Below are 24,629 nucleotides of genomic sequence, written 5' to 3' on the forward strand. Positions count from 1 at the left end.
CTGATGCGTCCATAGGCGGGGCATTCACATGGGAAATGCTCCGTGGATTCCGCTTCCTCATTACAGGTGGGACACGTATCATCTTCGGTAATTCCTATTCTGAACATATGCCCAACTAGTGAATTATGGCCTGTCAGAATGCCCACAATACACCTACAAGTCCTCCTGCTTTTCGACAAGATAAACTTTGCGGTACGTATGTTGGGTTCTGGCAGGAAAAGTTTGGTGTGTCGAGCAGCATTTAGGCTCTGCCACCTGTCATTATGGGAAACTTGTTCCCAGTTTTTGAAAACAGATTTAGCCAATGCTACTGATACCCCAATTGCTGGCTCCGGTCCCGGCATAGGGGAGATTGACCCCTCTTTCGCTAAAGCGTCCGAGATTTCATTTCCCTCTATGCCACAGTAACCAGGTACCCAGAGTAGTTCCACCGTATTGAATCTAGACATAGAGTTCAAACGGTTTCTGCATTCCTAAATGATTTTCGAGGTGATCAAAGGACTGCTCAATGCCCTCAGTGCAGCTTGACTGTCACTGCAGATTGCGATGCGCCTGCCCTTCAACCGCTCGTCAATCACCCAGTTTGCTATCCTTAGCATCGCATAAACTTCGGCTTGAAAAACCGTTGCATATTGTCCCAAAGGAAAAGCCCACTTCTCGTTTTTATTCGAGAGGTAGACTCCGGCTCCAGAACCCTGTTCTGTTTTTGAGCCATCGGTGTAGAAGACTTCCGTATATTCCTCCACGCATTCCTCTGGGTCTTCCCAGTCCTCTCTATGCTTCAGGGTAACTACATATCTTCTACCAAACAGATGTATGGGGACACGAGAATCGGAAGGCATTGTAAGAACTGGATTCAGTCCTCCCAGTAACTCTTCCAATGCTCTGTGCCCCCCACATCCGTTGTTTTCCCATAGATCTAATCGAATTAGCCTATGAGCTGCTCTCATTGCAGTGCTTTGAATAAATATATCCAGGGGCTGCAAATTGAGTAGTGCATTCAGAGCTGCGCCGGATGTCGTGCTCATGGCACCAGTGATACCCAGACAAACAGTTCTTTGCAGTGCGGCTAGTTTACGGTGAAAACCTTTTTGTCTCACCTTAACCCACCACACTGCGGATGCATATACGAACATCGGCATAATGATGGCAACGTATATCCACATTACCACATGAGGTCTGAGTCCCCATGTCGAGGCAAAGGTCCGTCTGCACAGCCCATAAGCTGTGAGAGCTCGTTTCATATTTACCTCTACATGTTTATTCCAAAGAAGTTTTTTATCTAGAGTGACCCCCAGATATTTCACTTCTTCGGAGAGTTGAAGGGTAGTACCCCTCATCTCAGGGAGACAAAGTCCATCCAGTTTTCTCCTTTTTGTGAATAAAACTATTGTGGTTTTATTTGCATTAACTGACAAACCATGTCTAAGGCACCAGCTGTCTATCAAATCAACGGCACGCTGTATATTCCTACACACCGTTCCAAGATCCCGATCAACAGGAAGTACAGCCACGTCATCGGCATAAGCTTGAGCGTGTATTGGCAAATTTTGCAGTTCGCATAGCAGTAAGTCGATCAGCATACTCCACAGAAGTGGTAAAAGCATACCTCTTTGGGGGCAGCCCTTCGTTGCTTCTGTAGTCAGGTAGCGATCGACCCCTACCTCAGCGCACAACAATCTTTGCGTTAGCATAGCATGGATCCACTTAATTAAAGCATCATCAACACCATGCGCTCTGGCGGCATCACAAAGTTTTTGAAAAGGCGCACAGTCAAAAGCCCCTTCAATGTCCACGAACACCCCCATCGCGTACTCACCATTCAAAGTTGCATCCTCTATCTTTGTGACCAAAGAATGAAGAGCAGACTCACAGGACTTTTCACGTTGGTAAGCATGTTGGTTTTTACTAAGTGGGTGTGACCTAAGTGCGTTTCCACGAATGTGACGCTCCACCAGTCTCTCCTAACCTTTCAGCAAGAATAAAGTCAAGCTGATCTGTCTGAAGTTCTTTGGATTAGAATAGTCATCTTTCCCAGGTTTCGGTATGAAAACTACCTTAACATGTTGCCAAGAAGAAAGCACGTAGCCCAGAGCAAGACATCCTCGAAAAATATTTCTTAGAGGTCGCTCTAAATGCTCCATACCCTCCTTTAGCATTGCCGGATAGATGCCATCCATGCCAGATGCTTTGAAATGTTCAAAGGACAGTATGGCAGCTCTCACCTTTTCATGGGTAACAACCGCTTTCGCAGTGTTCCAGTTCCCCTTGCAACACTTGCGTGTTGAAGGGGTTGCACGAACCGTCAACTGTCCCCCTACCACTTCTCTCACCCGTTCTCCCGGGTGGTGTACTTCCAGGGAGGTCTTATGGATCTTTCGTCGTAGAAGATCCTAGCCCCCTTTACTGATCCAATGCCACAGATTCTGTTAAATCGAACCCACGGTTCTTGCACCAGAAAGATATAGGGGAAATCCTGTAGCTTTGTCATTCTCGCTGCTAACAGGTAGGAGGGAGCTTTGGCATGCTGCAGGTTGATTTGACCAATCTTTATGTTTTTCGACATAAACTTAGTATATTGTCTTATGGAAAACAGTTAGAAGTGTATGCGGCAGTCCGCGCATGACAGGGTTTCCCCCACACCATACCGGCAGAGACTCGATCCCCTCGTGATTGATTTCTCTGAGAAAAGCCGTACTTGGAAGTACTGCAATTCCCATGTTCTTATCCACGAAAGATCTCATCTCATCCCGCAGAGCATTCGTCTGTTTTGCACTTGGCACCTTACTTGGTTTGCGGTGTCCGGGTTGCATAGATTCGATCACTCGAACTGGCATCAAGTCAGTTCCGTTCACGTCTCTGGCTTCCCTTCCTTCCGCCTGTTCCAGTTCCAGTTCGAATACCAAGTTGAAGCCCTCCACGTTTGTAGATTGGTCCTTCCTGGCATTCATGAACTTTACCCTCCAGTGTCCAAAGTCCATGCCCGGGTTCTGTTCACCCAGCATGCGGATGATGTCCTCTGCCTTCCTTCGAGCGCCCGGTAGCCAACATCCGACATGTTCTGTCCTGCGTAGCTCAGTGTTCACGATAGTGAACTTGGGCCGATCGCCGGAACTCAAAGTTGGGATTACCTGCTATAGCCGCTTTAAGGCAGCCTCGTCAGCGCACTCCAAATGGAGAAGCCCATCACGAAAACCTTGATCGTTAAATCGTGTCTTCGTTCCAGGCTCCAGCATTTTTTTCCACAGGCATTCCCGGAGGATGGTAAATTGTCCCTCTGACATTTTGCCATCCTTGGAAGAAACTCCCACGGCAGCAGTCAGAACAGAGGCTGCAGCTTCCGCCTACGTCCTCTTCCTTCCCACCTTCGTGTTCGTATTCCTGTAAGAGGGACCAGCTTCATTGAGATCTCTCTCGCTGATTTGATCAGCTCCCGGCACACTGGTCCTAATCTCCGCGAGACGCGTGGATATAAGCCCTGGTGCGGAGCACAATAAAGCGTTGGCCACAGCAGATGTGTTGGTCTTACGCTTCTTGCGCGCATTACCGCTGACAGAAGAGTCTGGTGCGTCCATTGTGGATCTTACTGGAGTTTCCAGTTTATCTCCACCTTCCGCCGGAGATTCCGCTTCCTTGCGTCCGATTTCTCTGGGCGTTACCGCGCCTAGTGGTACAGCCACGTCCATGTCCTCATTCCCAAGGTGCTTCATCTTCCTTTGTAGTGCTCTCTTCTGCCGTCGGCTTAGGGCCTTTCCAGGTTCACGGTGTCCAGACCGCTTGGATCCATTTCCACATACTGGCGTTAAACCAGTAGCGTCCACGTCACCAGCATCCCGTCCTTCCGCTCTTCCCGGTAAGGATGAAGGAGAAGGTTCTGACAGGCAGGATTCAGCCTGTAGTCCCCCCTCCTTAGTGGCCGAAGTTCCCTTCTGCCGGGCCTTCCTCTTCCGGGCTGTAGTACTGCGGACGGGCCGGCCGTAGTCGGATTTCCAGTTTCTCCCAATTTGAGAATTCCCGTACTTTCCTTTCTGGCTAACTTCGCCGTAGGCACTAAATGCACTGAGTCGGAAAGTATGCCTTCTACAGATTGATCTATAGGCGAGTATGAATGTGGTGAGGCCTCCAAAATCCGCGCCTCGGCCGCGACATGATTGCTAATGTTCGCGGGTGGATTCGAAGTCCGTGACTTCTTACCACTTGGAGAGTTTATATCTATGGTTTCCATATTCATATTTTGGATACCCTTAGAGTAGTAGTAAACTACTACAGGCTCCCCCACCACGACAAGGTGGTGTCCGAAGGGGAGAGAGATTTTGGATATAATTGCATAAATTGAGATTTGGATGTAATTGCAACTTATTTTCCAGGTGGGAATTCTAACGACATCAGCAAGAAATTATTTATCAGCGATATACTTAAAAGTTGTAATTTAAATGGAAATTTTCTCATTGGTGGTGAATTCAATTGTAGAAATACTATTTGGGGCTGCAAGAAAAACAACAAATGGGGTAATATTCTACAAAACTACACCCAAACTCACCCCGTCTCACTGCTTTTCGCGGGTTAACCAACATACGTCCCATTTAATAAAAGAGCTTTGGCATCAAATCTAGATGTGGTACTGCATAATGTCTAGAATATCTGTATTGCATTACATGTTGTTAACGAGCTCAACTCTGAACATTTGCCAGTTATATAGTTCTCAGGAGGTATTAAGCAAACAATTTTTCTATAATTTCAAGTTGGCTGATTGGTCCAGGTTTCAAAACAGTTTAAACGCTGATATTGACCTTGCACAGATTTCCAAATCAGATATTGCATGCGCCGATATAATATATATATATAATTGAAAATTTTCTCATGTTTTTTGAAAACTTGATACATAAGGCTATTAATCGTAGTGTCTCTAAAACAGCTGTTAAAAAAGTTATTCAAATTTCATTCTACACAGAAACGTCTATAAACGTAACTGTCAAAGACACAGAAATTCAAGAGTTATTCATCATCGTTAGAAACAATCATAGAAACAATATGTTGAGCAAACTTACGAAAGGAGACAAACGGTTTTGAAACATTGTTCGAATATTAAAAAACAAAAGTGTATATATTCCGACATTAGAAGATTGTAGGCAGGTTTATATAGCAAAAAAAAAGAAGGCGAACCACCTAGCAAGTGCATTTTCTAAAAACTTTTGCGAAAACGAGAAACTGCATGATGCAGTGACAGAAATTGAGGTCGAACGGACAATTAGGGAGTGGAACACACTCTCCATGTCTGAAAGCTTCCCAAGGATTAAACCGAAGATTATACGGGAAATCGTCTAACCCGAAGGTATCCACGGGCTTTGATAGCATTCCACACATCTGTTAAATAAAGTTGCCAAAAAAAGCATTTGTATTTCTTCAAATGTGGCTATTATCCAACTGTTTGGAAGTTAGCAAAAATATCCCGAAGCAACATCTTTTCGATTACGTGGAATGTTACGTGTGTATTTCTTTTATAAAGACATTTGAGTTTGAATTTGTCTTGTATTATAGTAATACTATTATATTATTATTTATTTGAAGGAATTTCGGAGCCTAGCCATCATATAGTGGCAGCCTCTTGACTTTTTTTTTCAGATTTTTCGGTTGGGCAGTTTCTGAGAATGGCCAAGTTAAATAAATGATCACTTTTGTCTTACCCAAAACCTTAAAAATTATGTCAAACGTACATGGATTTAGCAAAAGGCATTCAACGGACGGACCATCAGTTAATGCGTGTCAAAAATGCCGTTGAATTAGCTTTCAGTGCAAAATAAGCTATGGCCTTAGTGTGCCTGGATATAGAAAAAGCTGTTGACAGAGTTTGGCACAATGGTTTGCTCTACAAGCTCATAAAGGCAAACTTTCTTCTGGGGTGAATAGTTTATTGGTAGATCATTCAAGGTACATTTTTATAATAACCTTTCGGAGACCCAGAATATTAAGACAGGAGTTCCACCAGGTTTATTTCTGGCCCCACTGTTATACCTTATATACACACATGAGTTTCCTGAAGCAGACGGTATACAAGTTGCAATATTTGCTGACGATACTGCAATTTATACAGTAGATACCAGCAACAGGTATTATATTAGAATATTTTAAAAATAGAAAATTAAAATCAAAGGATAAAAAACTGAAACCATACTTTTTACTAAACGTAGATATATTCCTTATATACCTACCTAAGATTTATCCATAAATGAATGTAAAGTGAAGTGGACTAAACAGCTTAATTATTTGGGGTTTACGTTCGACAAATCTCTAATTTCCAAAGATCACATTACCCATACGACAAATAGGGTTGATAGGCTGATTAAAGTTCTTTACTCATTAATTAATAGAAAGTACCAACTAAGTTTGGCAAATAAGCTGTTAATTTTTGAAACGATTTTTCAGCGCGCAATTTGCTATGGAGCTCCAATTTTCGTTAATCGCATACCACAAAACTTCAAATTGCACAAAATAAAGTGCTGAAAATAACCGTTTGAAATTCTTCAGCACGAAAGCACTGAACTCTTTAGCTAAAGTTGACTTAATTGATTCAGTAATTCACTAATTTACTTATCGGCAAAGAAATTTTATGATGGGATTTCACATGAACATAATCCATTAATATATTCTTTAAGGTAAACAATTACCTTATAAAGTTTAAATAGGTTAAGTTAGAATTAGTTTTAGTTTTACTTAAAGTTCAAAAACTTTTTAGTTCCCACTTTCCCCTAAATTAAGACTCTGAAGATTAAGCTTTGTTAAAAGTATTATGACATATTATTGGCAATAAATTATACATCATCATTATCTCATAATCACTTTTCCTCTAAGGCAGTAAATATACTGCTGAGAAGGTGATTTCCCTTTAAGTTAGGGATAAAGAAGGCAATGGTTCCATATCTGCAAATTTTGAAATTACGGAAAGGCAAAGGACATGTTATCAACGCCTCGGATGAAGGGAACCTTTTCGGTAATGATCTTTGCCTATCGAATATTGATACGAGCATGTTTGGTTTTCGGAATGTGTAGATACTCCTAAACAACGATGTCAAGGTCCTTAAAATACTTACTTTCTCCTGAGCAAAGTAAGATTATTGAAAGCTGGAAAACAATTCTCTTCCTCTTGCCGCACTGATGCTTCATTTTTTGACTGATCAATTTGGTATCCCTAAAAACTGTCTGACGTCCTGACCTGCGCCATCGTTGCATCTCAGACAGGGTCCGTCTCATTTTCTTTTTTACCATAAATATTGCCTTATAGGTTTTTCGAACTGGATCGGCTAAGAACCAAGCTTTCCGAGGAATACATAAGAACTGGCGCTGACGTTATCACCATGTACTTCATCTTGCCATTCATTAATGTGCGGCCCGATATCTCGCGTCGCCTGCTCGATCTGAATAATGTGAACATCGTCAGCTTAGGCCAGTAATTGGGTGGACTTGAAGAGGATGGTGCCTCTCGCATTTATGTCTGCATCGTGATTCGCTTTCTCCAGAGCCAGGTTGAAGCGAACAGGGTTCTAATAGGGTCCATATACTGTCGAAAATAATTTGCTAATGTATGGACAGGTTTGCAATGCGTTGGGCTACGATGAGTCTGGTCCACTTCGTTGCGCAGTATTTTCCAGCTGCCGGCTGAATTCTAATTTTGGTAAAGGTTGAAACCCCATCCCGGAGAGTTTATAAAGGGGTAGATGCCTGCTCTTCAAACTCGATCGAAACTCGTAGCGATCACCCTCATTAAAAAGTTATGATCACTCAAAATGGTTTTTTTTTATGTCAACATGGTCAAGTTTAAAGTTTCAAGCCTATCCTGGACGGAAGCAGTTGGCGAAGAAAAAGAAAAGTGCTGTTTAATAGATTTAATGCTCTTATGGGCGTTCCCTTGATTACCCCTAATACCTTCATTAGCTCGCCTATTCACAGGGTGCTGAAGGTCCAGAGAAGGATGCCGTGTCAGGACAGACAAGAGACAGCAGACGGGGTGAAGAACCTAGATTGGGAACAAGGTTTTGGAGTAAACTTCACTTCCATACCCGGTGAAATCAAAAGACCGAACTATTATTGACGTTTACTAAAAATGAGTGTTATTTTAACTAAATTTTACAGCTAATACTGGACAATTGGGGACGTGGTGGATCTTCGGCTACCAGATACAAGCGCCCAGTCTCCAGGGAATCTAGTCTTAGGGAATTATTAAGCTTTACCTCCTACCAGGCGCCGCTGATCTTAGCGACAAACAAATCGAGAAATTCATTGGAGAATTGGTCATTGCAAGCTATACGGTGGAATCCACGGAGCACCCGAGAGTTATTAAAGCAGAGGAGGCTCTCGTGTATCCGCCTTTGTCGTTCAGGAGATATTCGATGACCATCCCAGACAGTTGAGCCTTAACACTGGTCCACACTTCCGGCGCTACAGTATGCGAAATAATTATATCGGATAGTGATGATTTTTTGTTATTTGATCGATTGCTCCATTCATAATTGGTGAAAAAGTGAACATCACTGAAAAATGAATTAACGATGAATACCGTTATTTAGAAACATACTGTTGCAGCGCCATGTGCTGCAGCACACGACTATTATTTGCATAGTGTTCGTGGTGCAGCGCGAAATATTACACTGAACAAAGGGTAAGTGTTCGATGAAATAGTTATATTTCTGGATTTTTTGTATGGAAAAGTAAAGAGTAGGAAAAACTAGACTTGTCTATTTCCTATTTATTAGCGAATCGATTTTCGCAATAAAAAACATTTCAAAAGGAAAAACAATGCTGCGAAGTGTATTCTTAAATGCGAATGAACGTATGTAAGTTTAATTATTCGCAATTGTAGGGGTATTCTGTTCCTGCTGGTAATCGAAATAAGCGCACTGGAAAAGATTTTCTGAAAAATCCGAAACATTATGGGAAAAAGAAGCGATCTCGTCATCCACATAAAATTGAAGAAAGGACGAGAAGACAAATAAAAGATCTTAGTCTAAAGAAACAAGTTAGCTAATCAGAAGTTCGTCAGTTTTTAGTTTTACCTGTGATAATAGGACGTGCTCAAAAAAATTTTGTGCAAAGAGGAAGACATCAAATGTCAAAAAAATCGCCAGAGCCTCACTTTTCACTCTGTCAAAAACTGGCCAGTTTGAGCATCGCTAAAAAGTACGAATTTTGTGATACCGAGTGCCAATCCGTCATCTTTAGTGATTAAACAAGTCGGGAAACCGGAAGCTTGACGCTTCAGGTATAAAAGGTTTTGTGTTTCCCTATGTGAGGACCATAACGTAGTTCTCCATTGGCTTATAGCATTGACCCGAAATATTTAAATCGCTCAGTTCTGGGCAGGTTACCATCACTGCCAGAACTCAGCGATTTAAATATCTGGAGGGGCAGATTACTGCCATTGAAAGAACTGAGCGATTTAAATATCTCGAGTCAATGCTACCAGCCAATGGAGAACTGCGTAATGAAATGTTTCAAGCATTAACGCCACCTGGATGAAGTGATATTCGGCAACTGGTGTTCTTTGTGATCGACGTATCAGCGCACGTCCCAAATCTAAAATTTACTGCAATGTCGTCCGTCTGTCGCCCTCTATAGTTTGAGTGTTGACTATAAAGGACAATGAACGGCGTCTTGCGGTAATGAGGACGAAGATGTTGCATTGCACTGGTGGCATGACACGTTTTGATTACGTCTGAAATGAGAATATTCGCGATCGATATGGGTTTGCACCGATCGTGGAAAAACTGCAAGAGAGGCGTTTTCGATGGTATGGTCACGTAATTCAGGCTAATGAGGATTCAACAACCAGTATTGGTCAGAACATCGAAGTCAATGGTAAGCAACCAAAAAGCCGGCCAAAACAATGGTCGCATGATACACTGGATGGGGATTTGAAGGTCTCGCCATTACATCCTGATCAGGCATTTGATAAAATAAAATGACGAAACCGATCACGACGAACCGACCCCGCTTGTGAACTGAAGGCTGAAGAAAAAGAAGAAGATGTGAGGAGCGGTGAGCCTGACAGTTTCGTGTCACATAGTTAAAAATTCTATTGGCATCTATTTTTTAGAAAGTCTTCTTTTTCTTCAGCCTTTGTCCCGTTCACATGCGGGGTCGGCTCGTCGTGATCGGCTTCGCCATTTGGCTCTATCGAATGCCTGATCTGGGTGCAATCTCGAGGCTTTCAAATCCCCATCCAGCGTATCAAGCCACCGTTGCTTAGGTCTGCCTTTTGGTCGTTTACCATCGACTTCGATGTTCAGACCAATCTTTGCAAGTGAATTCTCGTTTGCACGAATTGCGTGACCATACCATCGAAGACGCCTCTCTCGCAACTTTTCCACGATCGGTGCAACTCCATAACGATCGCGGATATCCTCATTTCGGATGTGATCTAAACGTGTGACGCCACTAGTCCAACGTAGCATCTTCGTCTCCATTACCGCGAGACGCCGTTCATTGTCTTTTATGGTCGGCCAACACTCAGAACCATAGAGAGCGACTGGACGGACGACATTGCGGTAAATTTTAGATTTGAGACGTTCGTTGATACGTCGATCACAAAGGACACCAGTTGTGGAACGCCACTTCATCCAGGTTGCGTTAATGCGTGAAGCAATTTCATAACGCAGCTCTCCATTGGCTGATAGCGTTGACCCGAGGTATTTAAATCGCTCAGTTCTGGGCAGATCACTACCGCTGACAGTGATTGTGCCTGTTTCATGGGGATCGGTCGTCAGAAATTCAGTTTTGTTTAAATTCAATCTGAGACCATGTTGCATGAGGCGATCATTCCATTTTTGGACCAGTTGCTCGAGATCATTTTTGCTATCAGATGCTAGGAAAACATCATCTGCATAAAGCAGTGTGTAGGGCGCTGGACGTTGGATATCCCGTGTGACGGTGTCCATAACAAGGACAAAGAGGAGTGGTGAGAGGGCACTTCCTTGATGAACTCCAACAGAGACACGAAGCGGTTTTGATACACCCGCCATACTTCGAACTTTACTTTTCGGATCGTGGTAGAGCAATTGAACCCAGCGCACGAGTTCTTCTGGCACGAAGTGTTGTCGTAAAGCATACCAGATGAGTTCGTGTGGTACACGGTCAAACGCTTTCTCTAGATCCAGAAAGGCAATGTAAAGAGGGCGATGCTTCTCACGGTGTTTCTCCATGAGTAACCGCGCAGCGTGTATTGCGTCAGTAGTTCCGCAGTTCTTGACAAATCCGGCTTGATTCACGGTTATTTCAACGATTTCGCGAATACGGTTGTCAAGAATGCGTTCAAAAATCTTCATGGTATGGGAAAGTAACCGGATCGGACGGTAATTTGAACATTCTGCTGGGCTACCTTTCTTTTTCCATATTGGAACAGTAGTACTTTCTTGCCAGTCAGATGGTGTTCTTCCTTCCTGAATAACCCGGTTAAAGAGTTTAATATTATTAGCAAATGCCAACAATTTAACCAACATCAAATATAAAAATATAACAAGTCGGGAAACCGGAAGCTGGACGCTTCAGGTATGAAAGGTTTTGTATATTTCTTTTATAAAGAGATTTGGGTGTGTATTTGTCCCATTAGCATGTAGCACGTAAAATATGCATATATTATGTGAAAATAGCCACTTTCAAGTGATATTGACATTCGTAGTCTCGAATTTGCAGAGAAGCGACTGCTTTGACCTGGTATTACTTTGTTAGTAATAGTGCGATTTTCACCAAATTTGGCAGGACCATGCTCTATGCTGTAGCCTATATTGCTGCAACATTTTTGTGATTTTAGGGTGAATTTAAAGGGGGTTTTCCTGTCAATTACCAAAAATTATAGTAATGTACTATTATTAACTTTATTTGAACAGGTATCGGTATGAAGGGTATTTCGGAGCCTAGGCACCATATAGTGACAGCCCCCTGATTTTTTTCAGATTTTTCGGTTGGGTAGTTTCTGAGAATGGGTTCGTTAAAAAATGACCACTTTCAACCCTCCGCACCCCCCACCTTTTCAACAAATGTCAAAACTAAGACTGGCTTCAAAAAGTACTAATCGAGACCTTTAATTTGATACCCCACATGACTATATTTGATGAAAAAAAAATTTACACCCTCCCTTTGCATGTATGGGGACCCCCCCTTAAATTCGTCGTAAAAGGATGTAACTCACTATATGCGTGAGCGTTCACAGTTCCCACCTTTCTACCAAATTTGGTGCCAATCGCTACAACCGTCTCCGAGAAAAATGCGTGTGACGGACAGACAGACAGACAGACAGACAGACAGACGGACAGACAGACAGACAGACGGACAGACAGACAGACGGTAAACCGATTTTAATAAATTTGTAAAACAAAACCTTAAAAAAAGGCTAGGGAGAATTAGATTCTTCTTGAATGGAATTTTAATATTTCACTCGAATTTCAATTATTCTCGTTAATTATGACCTCAGCATCTTATTTGTATGGCTTAGAACGCTGTTAATTAGCACGAAATTGTTAAGTTTGACCTGCTATATCTTTCCCAATAATAGTTGGATTTTCATGAAACTTGGCAAGTGCATATGCACGAGGCTGTCCTCTATGTCGGTGCAAAATTTAGTACACTTAGGATGAACTTAACGGGAGTTTTTTAGTCAATTTCTAAAAGTTGATAATATACTATTAGTAAATTTTTTGAGCAGATACCGGAATAGGACATCCCTCGAAGATTAGATTTCACATAAGTGTTTTACACAAAATCTTAAAAAGTGCTGCAGATAAATGCGACTTTAATATTTCACGCGAATGTCAATTATTCCGTCAGCATCTGATTTGCATGGCTTTGGAAGCGGTAAATTCGCGCGAAATTGCTAAGTTTGAACTGCTATAACTTTGGCGTTAATTGCCAGATTAACACGTATATACGAAATATTGTCCTCTATGCTGGTACAAAATTCGGAAGTCCTAGGATGAATTTAAGGGGGGTTTTTCAGTAAATTTCTAAAAAGTAGTAATATACTATTAGTAAGTTAATTTGAGCAGATATCGGAATGGGACATATTTTGAGGCCTAGATTTCATCTAGGCGCACCACCCTGATTTTTTTTCCGATTTTTAGGTTGAGTAGTTTCCGAAAATGAGTCCTGTCTCACTTCAAGTGCGTACATTTTGACTCCAATACTCACGCACTTTGCAATTAATGCCAAAACTAATGTCAGTTTCGGAAAGTACCAATCGAGACCTTTCATTTGACATCCTACAAAACTATATTCGGTGGAAAAAATTTTTGAATCCCCCCTTTGCATGTATGGGGAGCCGCCCTTTAAACTCCACCTAAATTTATGCCACTCACTGTATGCGTGGGATTTCATAGTTCCCATCTGGCCACCAAATTTCGTTCGGATCGGATTAGCCGTTTTGGAGAAAAATGCGTGTGACAGATAGACAGACAGGCATTGAATCGATTTTAGTTTTGTTTACACAAAACCTTAAAAAAAGGGAAGTTTGTATGATGCTGATTGTTTAAAAAGTTTGGGGAGTTCAAGCAGAGTGTGAAAAATGAGAGTATGGCGTTTGAATTAAACCCATTTATTTCGAAACTTTTATACTTGTCCGGTATATTAATTTCATTCGGCCTTGTTTATTTTTTGGTGTTGTTATGCATTACTATTTTAATGAAATAAGCATTTATTATGTAATGTCTTTAGGTCCTCATTGCAAAAATTAAACAAAAGGGAAAAGAATTAAATGATTTTGTAATAAATAACATTTGTTACTGTCCAGTATTTCGTGCTCTGTTGTTTACCGTTAGCGGAGTTGTTGTCCGCTAGCGTCACACGTAAGTGAATACTGGCCACATCGCTGAAGGGTTTCGCTGTTTGGAGGTCGACGATTGCCTGTGTGTGGCTTAGCGTTCGAGCCCTTCCACACTCTCCTCCGCTTGAATTTGAGATCTATAAAATTGAGAGCTGTGGGCTTCGCCTTCTGTTCGCCCGTTAGGCGTTTGCTGTTAAATTCTTCATCAATCGCAATTAACGAGGCCCTTTTTATCCCTCTTGCTGACAGAACCGGTTTCTTCTTCGTAATCTTGTTGAGATTCCAAGCTGAAAGTAACTGCTCCGTCTGCCACCTCGCTCCGGGAGGTCCCTTCGGTTGTTTTCAGCATAACGTCACTACGGCTGGTATCGATTGTACTGCTCTTGACGACCAGTGCCTCCTGGTTGGATGCCAGCAGTTCATCTTCCGATGATGCGCCTGGCATTACCATCTCTTCTTCTGTTGTCGGTTTTTTGTTTTTATTAGTCCATGTCTTGGTCCCATGTGTAGTCCAGGAAGAATGACCACTCTGGCTAGCTGGTAAGGGTCTTATTTGAAACTGAAGGTGCTCTAGGTATTCAGAGTTCGCTTACTAAAGACCAAGCTTCCCATTGTCCACGCAGTCCTCGCCCCTAACACATTACCATTAGGCAAACAGGTCCTCGTAAGTGGGATGAGCCTACCCTCAGCCCGGCTCCACACATTCTTGGCTCGTCCAAAGACGATTTTCAGTGGCCACCGTGAGGAGGTAGGGTGAGAACTTGCTGAATTACACAATCTTAACCTAAAGCATAATCAGACCAGGTTGCCACTGAAATGAATACATAAACAAGTCGAGAAGCCGGAAGCTTGATGCTTCAGGTATAAAAGGTTTTGTGTTTCTCTATGTGAGGAGCATAACGCAGTTCTCCATTGGCTGATCGCATTGACTCGAAATATTTAAATCGCTAGTGCACGAAATTCACAAAAAATGGCAAAGTGCCACCCCCTATAACTACTAATAGTTGGATTTTCTTCAAACTTGACCAAATTGTGCATTATGTTATCCCTTACCGCTTGCCCATACCAAATTTTGTACTTCTGGGATGGACATAAAGTGGGTTGCCTGGTAAATTTCTAAAGTGTGGAAACACACTATTATTAACTTTGTTTGTGTAAATATCGGAACCGGATGTATTTTGAGGCCTAGATTTCGTAGAGGTGCACCACTGTGATTTTTTCCAGGTTTTTTGGTTGGATAGGTTCTGAGAACGAAACCTGATACACTTTTTAATGGTCATATTTTGAGTCCTCGCTTCCCTATATTTCACCCGATATCAAATATAAAACCAGTTTCGAAAAGTACTAATTGTACTAAAATGTTGCACCCTTCATTCAAATGTATGGGGAGCCCCCCTTAAGCTTAACATAAAATGACGCCACAAAACGAAACGAAAGATTACCTCTGGTATGCTTCCTTCGCAATCTAGGCGCCAAAACGTTGTCATGGATTTGGTTTTTAAAACTACGAGCCCTGTTCTCGCCACCATTTCGAGAATCTGTTTCCATCTGGAGTTTGGGTGAGGTATGTCCCATTTAAGTGCTTAGTTCACAGTTTCAAACTTTTAGAGTGCATTTTAACATTACCGATTACGAGTGCGCCTGGCGAATATAACTTCTCTACACCAAAATAAATTTTAAATTATTCGAGAAATTCTACAGCCGAAGAAGATTGTTTGCTTCATCTGAATGTACTGTGACACATATACATACTTTATAAGCCCACTGCAAAAGTTTTCTTATCTGATCTCTTATGGAATTTAAATTCAACACCGATATTTCGGGAAAAACTTGAATTCGTCGCTAATGGAAATTGTTTTATATTCAGCAAATTATTTCAGAAACAACTTGTTCACTTCTTCAGTTCCGGGTGTATACGAAGGCGACTGGAACTGAAAAAGGGGGTGACATCGAAAAGGATAAGAGTCCTGGCGACCAAAAAGGAGAGACACCATCGAACTCGAGGAAAAAAGCCCACGAGAAAAGATGGCAAATTCCGAGCTGCGTGACACCCCTTTCTGGGGAAAAAAGGGTGACGAACTCTCCAATGAGGCGGAAAGCAAGTCATCCCACCGGAGAGGACGGACGTCATCCGAAAGACAAGAGTAAAGAAAGAAAGCCTACTCAAGAAGGGCCGGGTGGTCCTACGGAAAATGAAGACTACTACTATCGCCCACCGAAACATCCTCATGGATGTCAAAAATGTCATAATGCAGATGGAACAACTGCTGGACCCTATTGCACACCAGCGAAACTCCTGGATCACAGCCGAAGTGCAGCCAAGGAAAAGGCACCTCGCCAGTACAGCCCCTAGTCGTGCAAAACGCAGCCTCAGTTTCCTAATTTATACACAATTTACATATACTTAGTAGGCCTGTGCTTTTAGGTACATATGAATGTACAGTGTATGGGAGAAAATATTATGCAATTTAAAATGACAATAAGTAGTAAGCAATGATAATGTGAGTAAGTTGTACAGTATTTTACACTGTACTCCCCTCAGTAAAACAAAAATAAAACGCTGACATCAGGGAAAGAGATAAATAGAGTATAGTTGGAGTTATTCCACTATGCTAAATCCTACCTGATCTCTCTTGGTGACAGGCCCCGCGACAGGCCGACCAAGAAAATGCATACAATGTCGTTAGAAAACAGATGATCCGATTGAGTCACAAACCTCGGAGAAATGCTAGGGCGTCCACCTTACTCGACGCGGCAGGACGGGCCCCGGTCCTGTCGAGAAATGTGCAAGGTTCTTGATGCATGGACGGCGTCAGGACGTAAGCAAGTTAGTCCGATCAAAAGGAACAAAACAAATACGTGTCTGCACGCTAAATGTTGGTACCCTAACTTGAAAGACCGAGGAACTCGCAAGAGCCCTTCGGAAAAGGCGTATTGATATTTGCGCTTTGCAAGAGCCAAATGGCGAAGCGGATCACGACGAGCCGACCCCGCTTGTGAACGGGACTAAGGCTGAAGAAAAAGAAGAAGAAACCCGATGGTCAGGTGCCAAAAGCTGTGACATTGAACGCGAACGCTGTGAAAATAGCAATAAACTTCTCTATTTTGGTAGCCCATGCGCTCAATATGGTGTTGGCATTACCATCTCAGAGGGTTTCCGTGATGCCATTAAAGAAGTCGAACGATTTGATGATCGGCTGATGAAGCTCACCATTATATCAGCTGATCGCACTATTCACTTTTTCACCGGGTACGCACCACAGACAGGTCGACCTGATGCCGAGAAAGATGCCTTCTGGCAACTTCTCGATGAAAAGACTTGTCACGTGCCTGCTGCCGACTAATGGTCATGTGAGTAAAAAGGCAGACGGTAACAGGTGCCATAGGGAAAGGGCTTTTGAGCGCGCAATGAGGGTGACGAGCGTGTAATCGATTTTGCGGACACCCATGACCTTGTACTTATGAATACATGGTTCATCAAACGATTGTCTCATCTTCCTACTTTTTATAGTGGGAACAGTAAAACGCAAATCGACTACATTCTCATAAGACGCTGACATTTGACCACTGTCACTGATTGCAAAGTCGTTCCCTATGAGACCATCGCACTTCAACATCGGCCGTTAACAGCGTGAGGAATGCACTGGCCCGCCGCGCATTAAATGGCGGCGATTTCGCGAGAAGAATGAAAAAATCACTCACGCGATTATCAACCATTATGAATCTGGAAGAATCATTGAACCAAACGAAAGACATGATCCACAAAGTGGTCTCTGCAACCCTTGAGGTCACCAAACCGGGTAAGCGGTACATCAACCGAGATACTTGGCTTTAGAATGATGATGTTCAAATGAAGGTCGGTGAAAAGAAACACCTCTACCACAAATTTCTCGACGATAAAACACTGGTCAATTGGCAAATTTATAAGAATGCCAACCGGGAAGCAAACAAAGCAGTCGCTGTCACCCGGTCCGGACCATTACAAAAAGCTTTACGATAAACGTTAGACGAACATGTCGCGTTGGACTAGTGGCATGACACGTTTTGATCACATCCGAAATGAGGATATTCGCAATCGCTATGGGGTTGCATCGATCGTGGAAAAATTGCGAGAGAGGCGTCTTCGATGGTATGGTTAGATAATTCGCGCTAACGAGAATTCACTTGCCAAGATTGGTATGAACATCGAAGTCGATGGTAAACGACCTAAAGTCAAAACAGCGGTGGCCTGATACGCTGGATGGTGATTTAGAAGCCCCACGACTACATCCAGACCAGATAGAGCCGCTTGTGAACGGGACAAAGGCTGAAGAAAGGAAGAATAAGAGAGCGATATGTGATGATGACGTAGGTGCTCAGATGATTTTGAGGTGGGAAACGGAGTCCTCGCGGCTTGCATCTTGTCACCGACATTATTAGGTCTTCTTATCGGTGACGTTCTTCATGTTGCCTTATTCGGAAGACATGGAGGAGTTCGATGGACCCTGACTTCTTTGCTCAAACACCTTGACAACGCTGATGACATCTGTTTGCTCACCGCGTCATGGACTGTGCCTAAATGGCTCTCGATTTAGGAAGAGTTGGAGAGTAGTAGGAGTAGTAAAATTGGACTGAAAATAATAATAATAATAATCGTTGGCGCAACAATCCATGTTGGATCAGGGCCTTGAAGTGTGTTAGAGCACTTCATTCAAGACCGTAACGGTACACTAGGAGGCAATGTGGTCAGCATTGCACTCGCCCGAGATTATTACCCTGATTTGGCTCGGGTACTCATTCACAGCTGAGTCGACTGGCATCCGACGTCAAATCGCGATACAAATTCCACTGTCACCAGTGAGATTTGAACCGCAATCTTCCGCATGACAGCCTTGTGCTCTAACCACTCAGCTATCCGGACACTGAAAATAAACAAAAACAAAACCAAGGTGCTCAGTTAAATGGGTCATCGAATTTTCTCCATCTGCATTAATGGGCATAGATGAATTTTTATATTCAGGAGGCGTCGTTTTACTGATGGTGGCACCGAACTGGATGTTGCTCGACGCGTTAACAACGCCAACAGCAAGATCAAGTTGAGACTTTTCTGTGCTCGTCTTCCTTCTGCGGGTAGCAAGGGAATCTGAATCGCATTTGAGGTAATCGATAGCGATGGTGCGTAGCTACGTTTAACGCGATATACCCCACCAAGGGATAAATGAGAACCATATATATATTCTCCTCATTTTCAACCCAATGTTTCGTAGCATTTCGATCGATCAAGACAAGACGATCCCGCTTCTAAACTCTTCTGCCAGAGTTAAGGTCGATGTCGACAATTACTCATGGCTATATATGGTGGACAAAATTTTACACCCTGGCCCTCTTCTCCTTTTGCAAGACCTCCTTTCGGAATTTAACACAACTTGATGCCATTTGTTTTCCACCGAATGTCATGTCAATACTTGAAATAGGTGTATGTTCTGTGTGTTTGTGTTTCAAAAAGTGTTTCCATTATTTTTGTATTGTGCAAAAGTGATCAACTTCATATTTTTCTCTTTCAGTATCCTGATTTAAACAACACGTCCTATCCAAATCTTGCGAAGACTGTCTTTGTTATATTTATGATATTTGTCCCCATTCTTCTGCTCAACATGTTGATTGCTATGATGGGTAATACGTACGCGCACGTCATCGAACAGTCGGAAAAAGAATGGATGAAACAGGTAAGAACCGTTGACATTTTTTTTAGAAAAAACTTGTAATTCATACCATTTATAAATAACGAAGCCAATCTGACACAGTTTATCTGGATGGCTCAGGTGGTTAGGGTGTCGTGAAGCGAATAGCGGAAGGTCGCGGTTATAATTTCGCTAGAAACAGAGGGATTTGTTATCGTGGCTGAATGTCGGATACCAGTCGATTTAGCTGTGAATGAGTAAGCGAAAATCAGGGAACGCAATCTTGACCACATTGTCTTTTACAGTGTACTGTAGTGCACTGTTACGCTTTTGAATGAAGCGCTCTAACACGCTTCAAACTCTGACCCGATTGGATTGTTGCACCAACGAGTTTTATTAATATGACACATTCTTTAGTTAAACAGATTGAATTAGCATTTCATCACTCGCAAAGCACTCCATGACGGATTATGGCTCCAAACAAAAGTGAAATTTAATTTAGACTTAGGGCTTAAGTGAAATAAAGCCCCAACGGTCTCTCTGCACCATGCAATTGCTGTCGTCCATACATTCATATTAATAAAATCCTAGGAATCTGTGAACTTCCACTATAAGTGGAAGTCGGAGGTGGGTGGGTGTGACAATTTGAGGGATATTTTTCCACTCTTGATTAATTCATCAAATAACACCTAAAAAGCTTAATCAACAGAAAGCAAATTTTCGCTCATTATGGAGTTTAGATCGCCGCTCCAACTGCTCCTCAACGAATTCGAGAAGTCTTCCGACAGCTCTACGCAAGGGCATTCCAAAGAAATTAATGGCTGTTATCAGAACGACATATGAAGGCGCAAAATCTCAGTGGAATTTGAAACCCAAAACAAAAGTAAAGTTCTTAGTTTGACTGTTCATGGCACTCTTCCTATTTACTTTACGAGGGGAGAAGACATAAGGACATTTTTAGAATCGATTTTTTTTATTGAATATATTTTCTTCTTTTTTCTTCAGCCTTTTTCCCGTTCACAAGCAGGGTCCGTGATCGGTTTCGCCATTTTATTTTATCAAATGCCTGGTCTGGATGTAGTCGCGAGGCTTTTAAATCACCATCCAGAGTATCAAGCCACCGTTGTTTCGGGCTGCTTTTTGGTCGTTTACCATATATGCATGGGGTGGTATACAAACCCAGCCCTCAAATAGTAGTTGTCCATTGTACTTGCACCCCTTTTTTTAGTGAATATCCCAAGGCTGTTTACAAAGGCAGAGTTTCCGTTAGCAGAAGTGATACTACCCGCCACAATAGAAGTATATTAGCATTAAAAATCTGTGGGGAGATGTGTCTACAGCTAAAACAATCATCTAGAAACTGTTCTTTGGATTTCGTTTCCTCCTTAGTCTAGTTGTTAAACCCGAAAATCGGATGTGACCTCCGAACGCGCACTTTAAAAAAACTTAAATCAATTCGTTTTGAGAATGAAGGGGGTCCTAAGTCCGCATCAACTTGATGCAGGACCGGACCAATTGGGGAGCAACTTACTCCCTCTTTTCTGGTCCACGGACCCCTTGCTTAGGGCTTGCACCCAAACTTTTTAAAAAAAGTCAAGCGACGACGGCTTTACGGTTTCTTATAATTGGTCCGGTCCTGCATCAAGTTGATGCGGACTTAGGACCCCCTTCATTCTCAAAACGAATATTTCAGCTCTGGCCAAGCTCTGGTCAATAAGGCGGATTTGCGCTCAATATAATTCGTAGGCATGTCGTGTTCTACGAATTATATAAAGGAGCATTCAACATCTGCGAGCCGCTACGGTCACGCTGCTCCCAGGGCAGAGGTGAGGCAGCGTCTGACGATTTGCCTCTGCCCTGGTAAGAAACCGTAAAGCCGTCGTCGCTTGACTTTTCTTAAATCAATTTCCACTAAAAGTTACCGATTTTACGTTATCTGCCGTTCCATTCTTTTTGTTATCTAATATGCGTTGTTTCTGCTTAATATGATTTCCAGCCAGGATATTCACAGTACTTCTGCATATTTTCGCGTTTTGTTTGATTGTGAGGAAAAGTGTGGTAGTCACAGCGGTTTTTGCTTCTCGTCCTGGATGCCCCTTCCCGCTGCTTCCAGTCTTAAATGGCAGCATTCGGCATTGCTGACGTAATTTATTATTTGATTTCAGGCCGAATTTTACCGATGACACGATGTAGAGATGCGCTGACGGAAACACAGAACTTCCGAGTAATAGTGGTGGCAATTTTTCCGAATAGTTCTTTCAATTCGTTGCTGGTGCTGAGATAACAGCATTTCCAGATTTTGCACAGAAAAGCAAAGACGGTGTTAGCGTTGTTGATGCGAGGAGCGAGATCAAGTTCGGTGGCCCCATCAGCATCAAGAATGCTCTACGCATATGGAAATGGTTTGCTGCACTCAATATTCTGTTCAATAGTGCAAATTGATGGTGATAGAGTATAACCTGCAACTAAACTGACAATCGCTTGAAAATCGTTTAGTTTAAAAAAAAATTGTTTCAAAGGCACATTCATTTCCTAAAACGAAAAAAAAATCAATTTTTCTTAATAAATGTGTTCTAAAATATCACAGAAATATATACCCCATCTGTCTGTCTGTCTGTCCGTCACATGCATTTTCTTCGGAGACTGTAGTAACGATTGACACCAATTTGGTGGAAGGGTGGGAACTATAACCGCTCACACATGTGCATGTGCAGTGAGTTACATCCTTTTACGTCGAATTCAAGGGGAGATCTTCTTACATGCAAAAAGGTGGTGAAGATTCTTTTCACCAAATATCAAATGAAAGGTCTCGGTTAGTACTTTTCGCAACCGGTCTTAGTTTTGACATTTGACATTTGTTGGAATGGCGGGGATTCCGGAGGGTCAAAATTGATCATTTATTTAACGGGGCCATTCTCAGAAGCTGCCCAACCGAAAAATCTGGAAAAAAACAAGAGGGTGCAACTATATGGTGGCTATATTCATGTATGCAGACCTTCCTTAAGTTCAACGTAAAACGATATAACTCACTTCGTGCACCTTTCTATCAAATTTGGTGTTATTCGACACAACCATTTTTGAAAAAGGGCGTGTGACAGACAGACGGACAGATAATAAACCGATTTCAGTGAGGTTTTGTTTTACACAAAATCCTACACCCTATATCAGTTTCGGTATCGGTACTATTCAAGCCCTTTCATTTGATTCCCCGCATGACCATATTCTGTGAAAAATAATTCACACTCCCCTTCAAACTAAACAGAAAATGGCGCTACTCGCTGCATGTAAAGAGACACACAGACTACTTGTTGTCACAAAATTTCGTGATAATCGGTTCAGACAGACGGACAGGCGGGTCGGTTGCTGCGTGTGTGGCAAACGAACCGTAACTTGGCTACCAACTTGGTCACGCGTCCGTGGCCGCTATAACCTTCATGCAGCTTAGAGCAACAATGGTTGAGCTGTACGAATTCATTAAGGAAAAGCACAACATACTCCAAGCCATTAGGTTCCTCTATAATAGGTCGCAGGAAGAGGAGAAAGTGCACGTCCAAACAGTGCTACAGACGACCCAAGTGATATCTAACCGTAGTGCCATCGGCCAAAAGAGTGCGAGAGAAAGATAGTGATCCTCTGGTGAATCATCAGGTGTCTAAGAGGAAACAAATAGGGAAACCGGACGCTTAGACGCTTCAGGTATGAAAGTTTTTGTGTATTTCTTTTATAAAGAGATTTCAGTGTGCATTTGTCCCATTAGCATGTAGCACGCAAAATATGCATATATTATGTGAAAATATCCACTTTCAAGTGATATTGACATTCATAGTCTTGAATTTACACAGAAGCGACAGTTTTGACGTAGTGTAACTTCGTTAGTAATAGTGAAATTTTCACCAAATTTGACAGGATCATGATCTATGCTGTGGCCTACATTGCTGCAAAATTTCTTGATTCTAGGGTGAACTTAAGGGGGGTTTTCCTGTCAACTACTAAAAATTATAGTAATGTACTATTATTAACTTTTTTTGAACAGGTATCGGTATGGAGGGTATTTCGGAGCCTAGGCATCATATAGTGACTTTTTTCAGTTTTTTCGGTTGAGTAGAATGGGTTCGTCTAAAAATGATCACTTTCAACCCTCGCCTTCCCCACCTTTTCAGCAAATGTCAAAACTAAGACCGGCTGCGAAAAGTACTAACCGAGACCTTTAATTTGAAAGTACTAAACTATATTTGATAAAAAAAAAATTACATCCACCTTTTGCATGTATGAGGACCCCCCGTAAATTCGACAAAAAGGAAAAGAAGAAATCGAAGTTGCGAACTCGCCCAGAGGCAATCACTAACTCCAGACGGGCAATCTGTCATACGCGGAGATATGAAAATAGGTCGATGCTGACTCCAACCAGAACGATCTAAGCGGAAATGTTAGCAAAATCCGAAGGACCTAGGAAGGTAATCTCATGTTTGAGCTGAAAAAGTACAGCAGGGGTAAAACTGATGGCTTTCGTAACTCGCTTGTGGGGAATATCACAGTACGGGCCGAATATCATGAGATCTATATACAGTGCAAGGATCTCGTTGAAGTAGCATCCAGAGACGGAATTCGCACTGCTTTGAGAGAGCAATTTAAGTTGGAGGAACTATGTGAAGAACCCATTGTGAGTATTTTTTTTTTTATGGATGGAGGTGGAAATCTTAGAAAGACGCTGCTGCGCCAGGTTGCAGCAGTGTGTGGGATTCACACCCACTAAAACCACCCCCACTCTTCCGCCCCTCCCCGCGGGACCACCGTGAAGTATTACTTCGCGGGGGAGGCTCTGGTTCGCTATACCAGCTCGTTCATGTCACGTCTCCGTCGCGCCGCCTTCCGAGCTCGATCCAACTCCAGGAGTTTTGTCTGCACCACGGCTACTGCCTCATTTACCGCCATCCAGTTTTCCTCCGACTTCAACATCTCTTCCACCAGGTTGGAGGGCTCGATGTCCGCCCCTAAGATGCTGTTCAACCTCCTTTTCTGCTGCAGAAATCTGGGACAATGGAACATAACGTGCTCCGGGTATTCGAGTGTAGCACCGCATTCAGGACAGTTGGGAGACTCGTCCAACTCGAAGCGATGCAAGTACTTCCCATAGCCACCGTGTCCCGTAAGGAACTGTGTCAGGT

The 24,629-nt window shown here is 42.6% G+C and overlaps 1 protein-coding gene across 2 annotated transcripts in view; it reads left to right on the plus strand.

Moving 5' to 3' along the window:
- The window catches only part of LOC119658353, an 81,069-nt gene that overhangs the window by 29,214 nt on the left and 27,226 nt on the right, over positions 1-24,629 (plus strand). For both annotated transcript variants that reach the window (XM_038065711.1, XM_038065712.1), the window contains exon 8: positions 19,348-19,509. In XM_038065711.1, coding sequence (XP_037921639.1) covers positions 19,348-19,509 — 162 coding nt within the window. The remainder of the gene's footprint in view (positions 1-19,347; positions 19,510-24,629) is intronic.

The sequence above is a fragment of the Hermetia illucens genome, chromosome 5, assembly GCF_905115235.1.
Source record: "Hermetia illucens chromosome 5, iHerIll2.2.curated.20191125, whole genome shotgun sequence".
Lineage (NCBI taxonomy): Eukaryota > Metazoa > Arthropoda > Insecta > Diptera > Stratiomyidae > Hermetia > Hermetia illucens.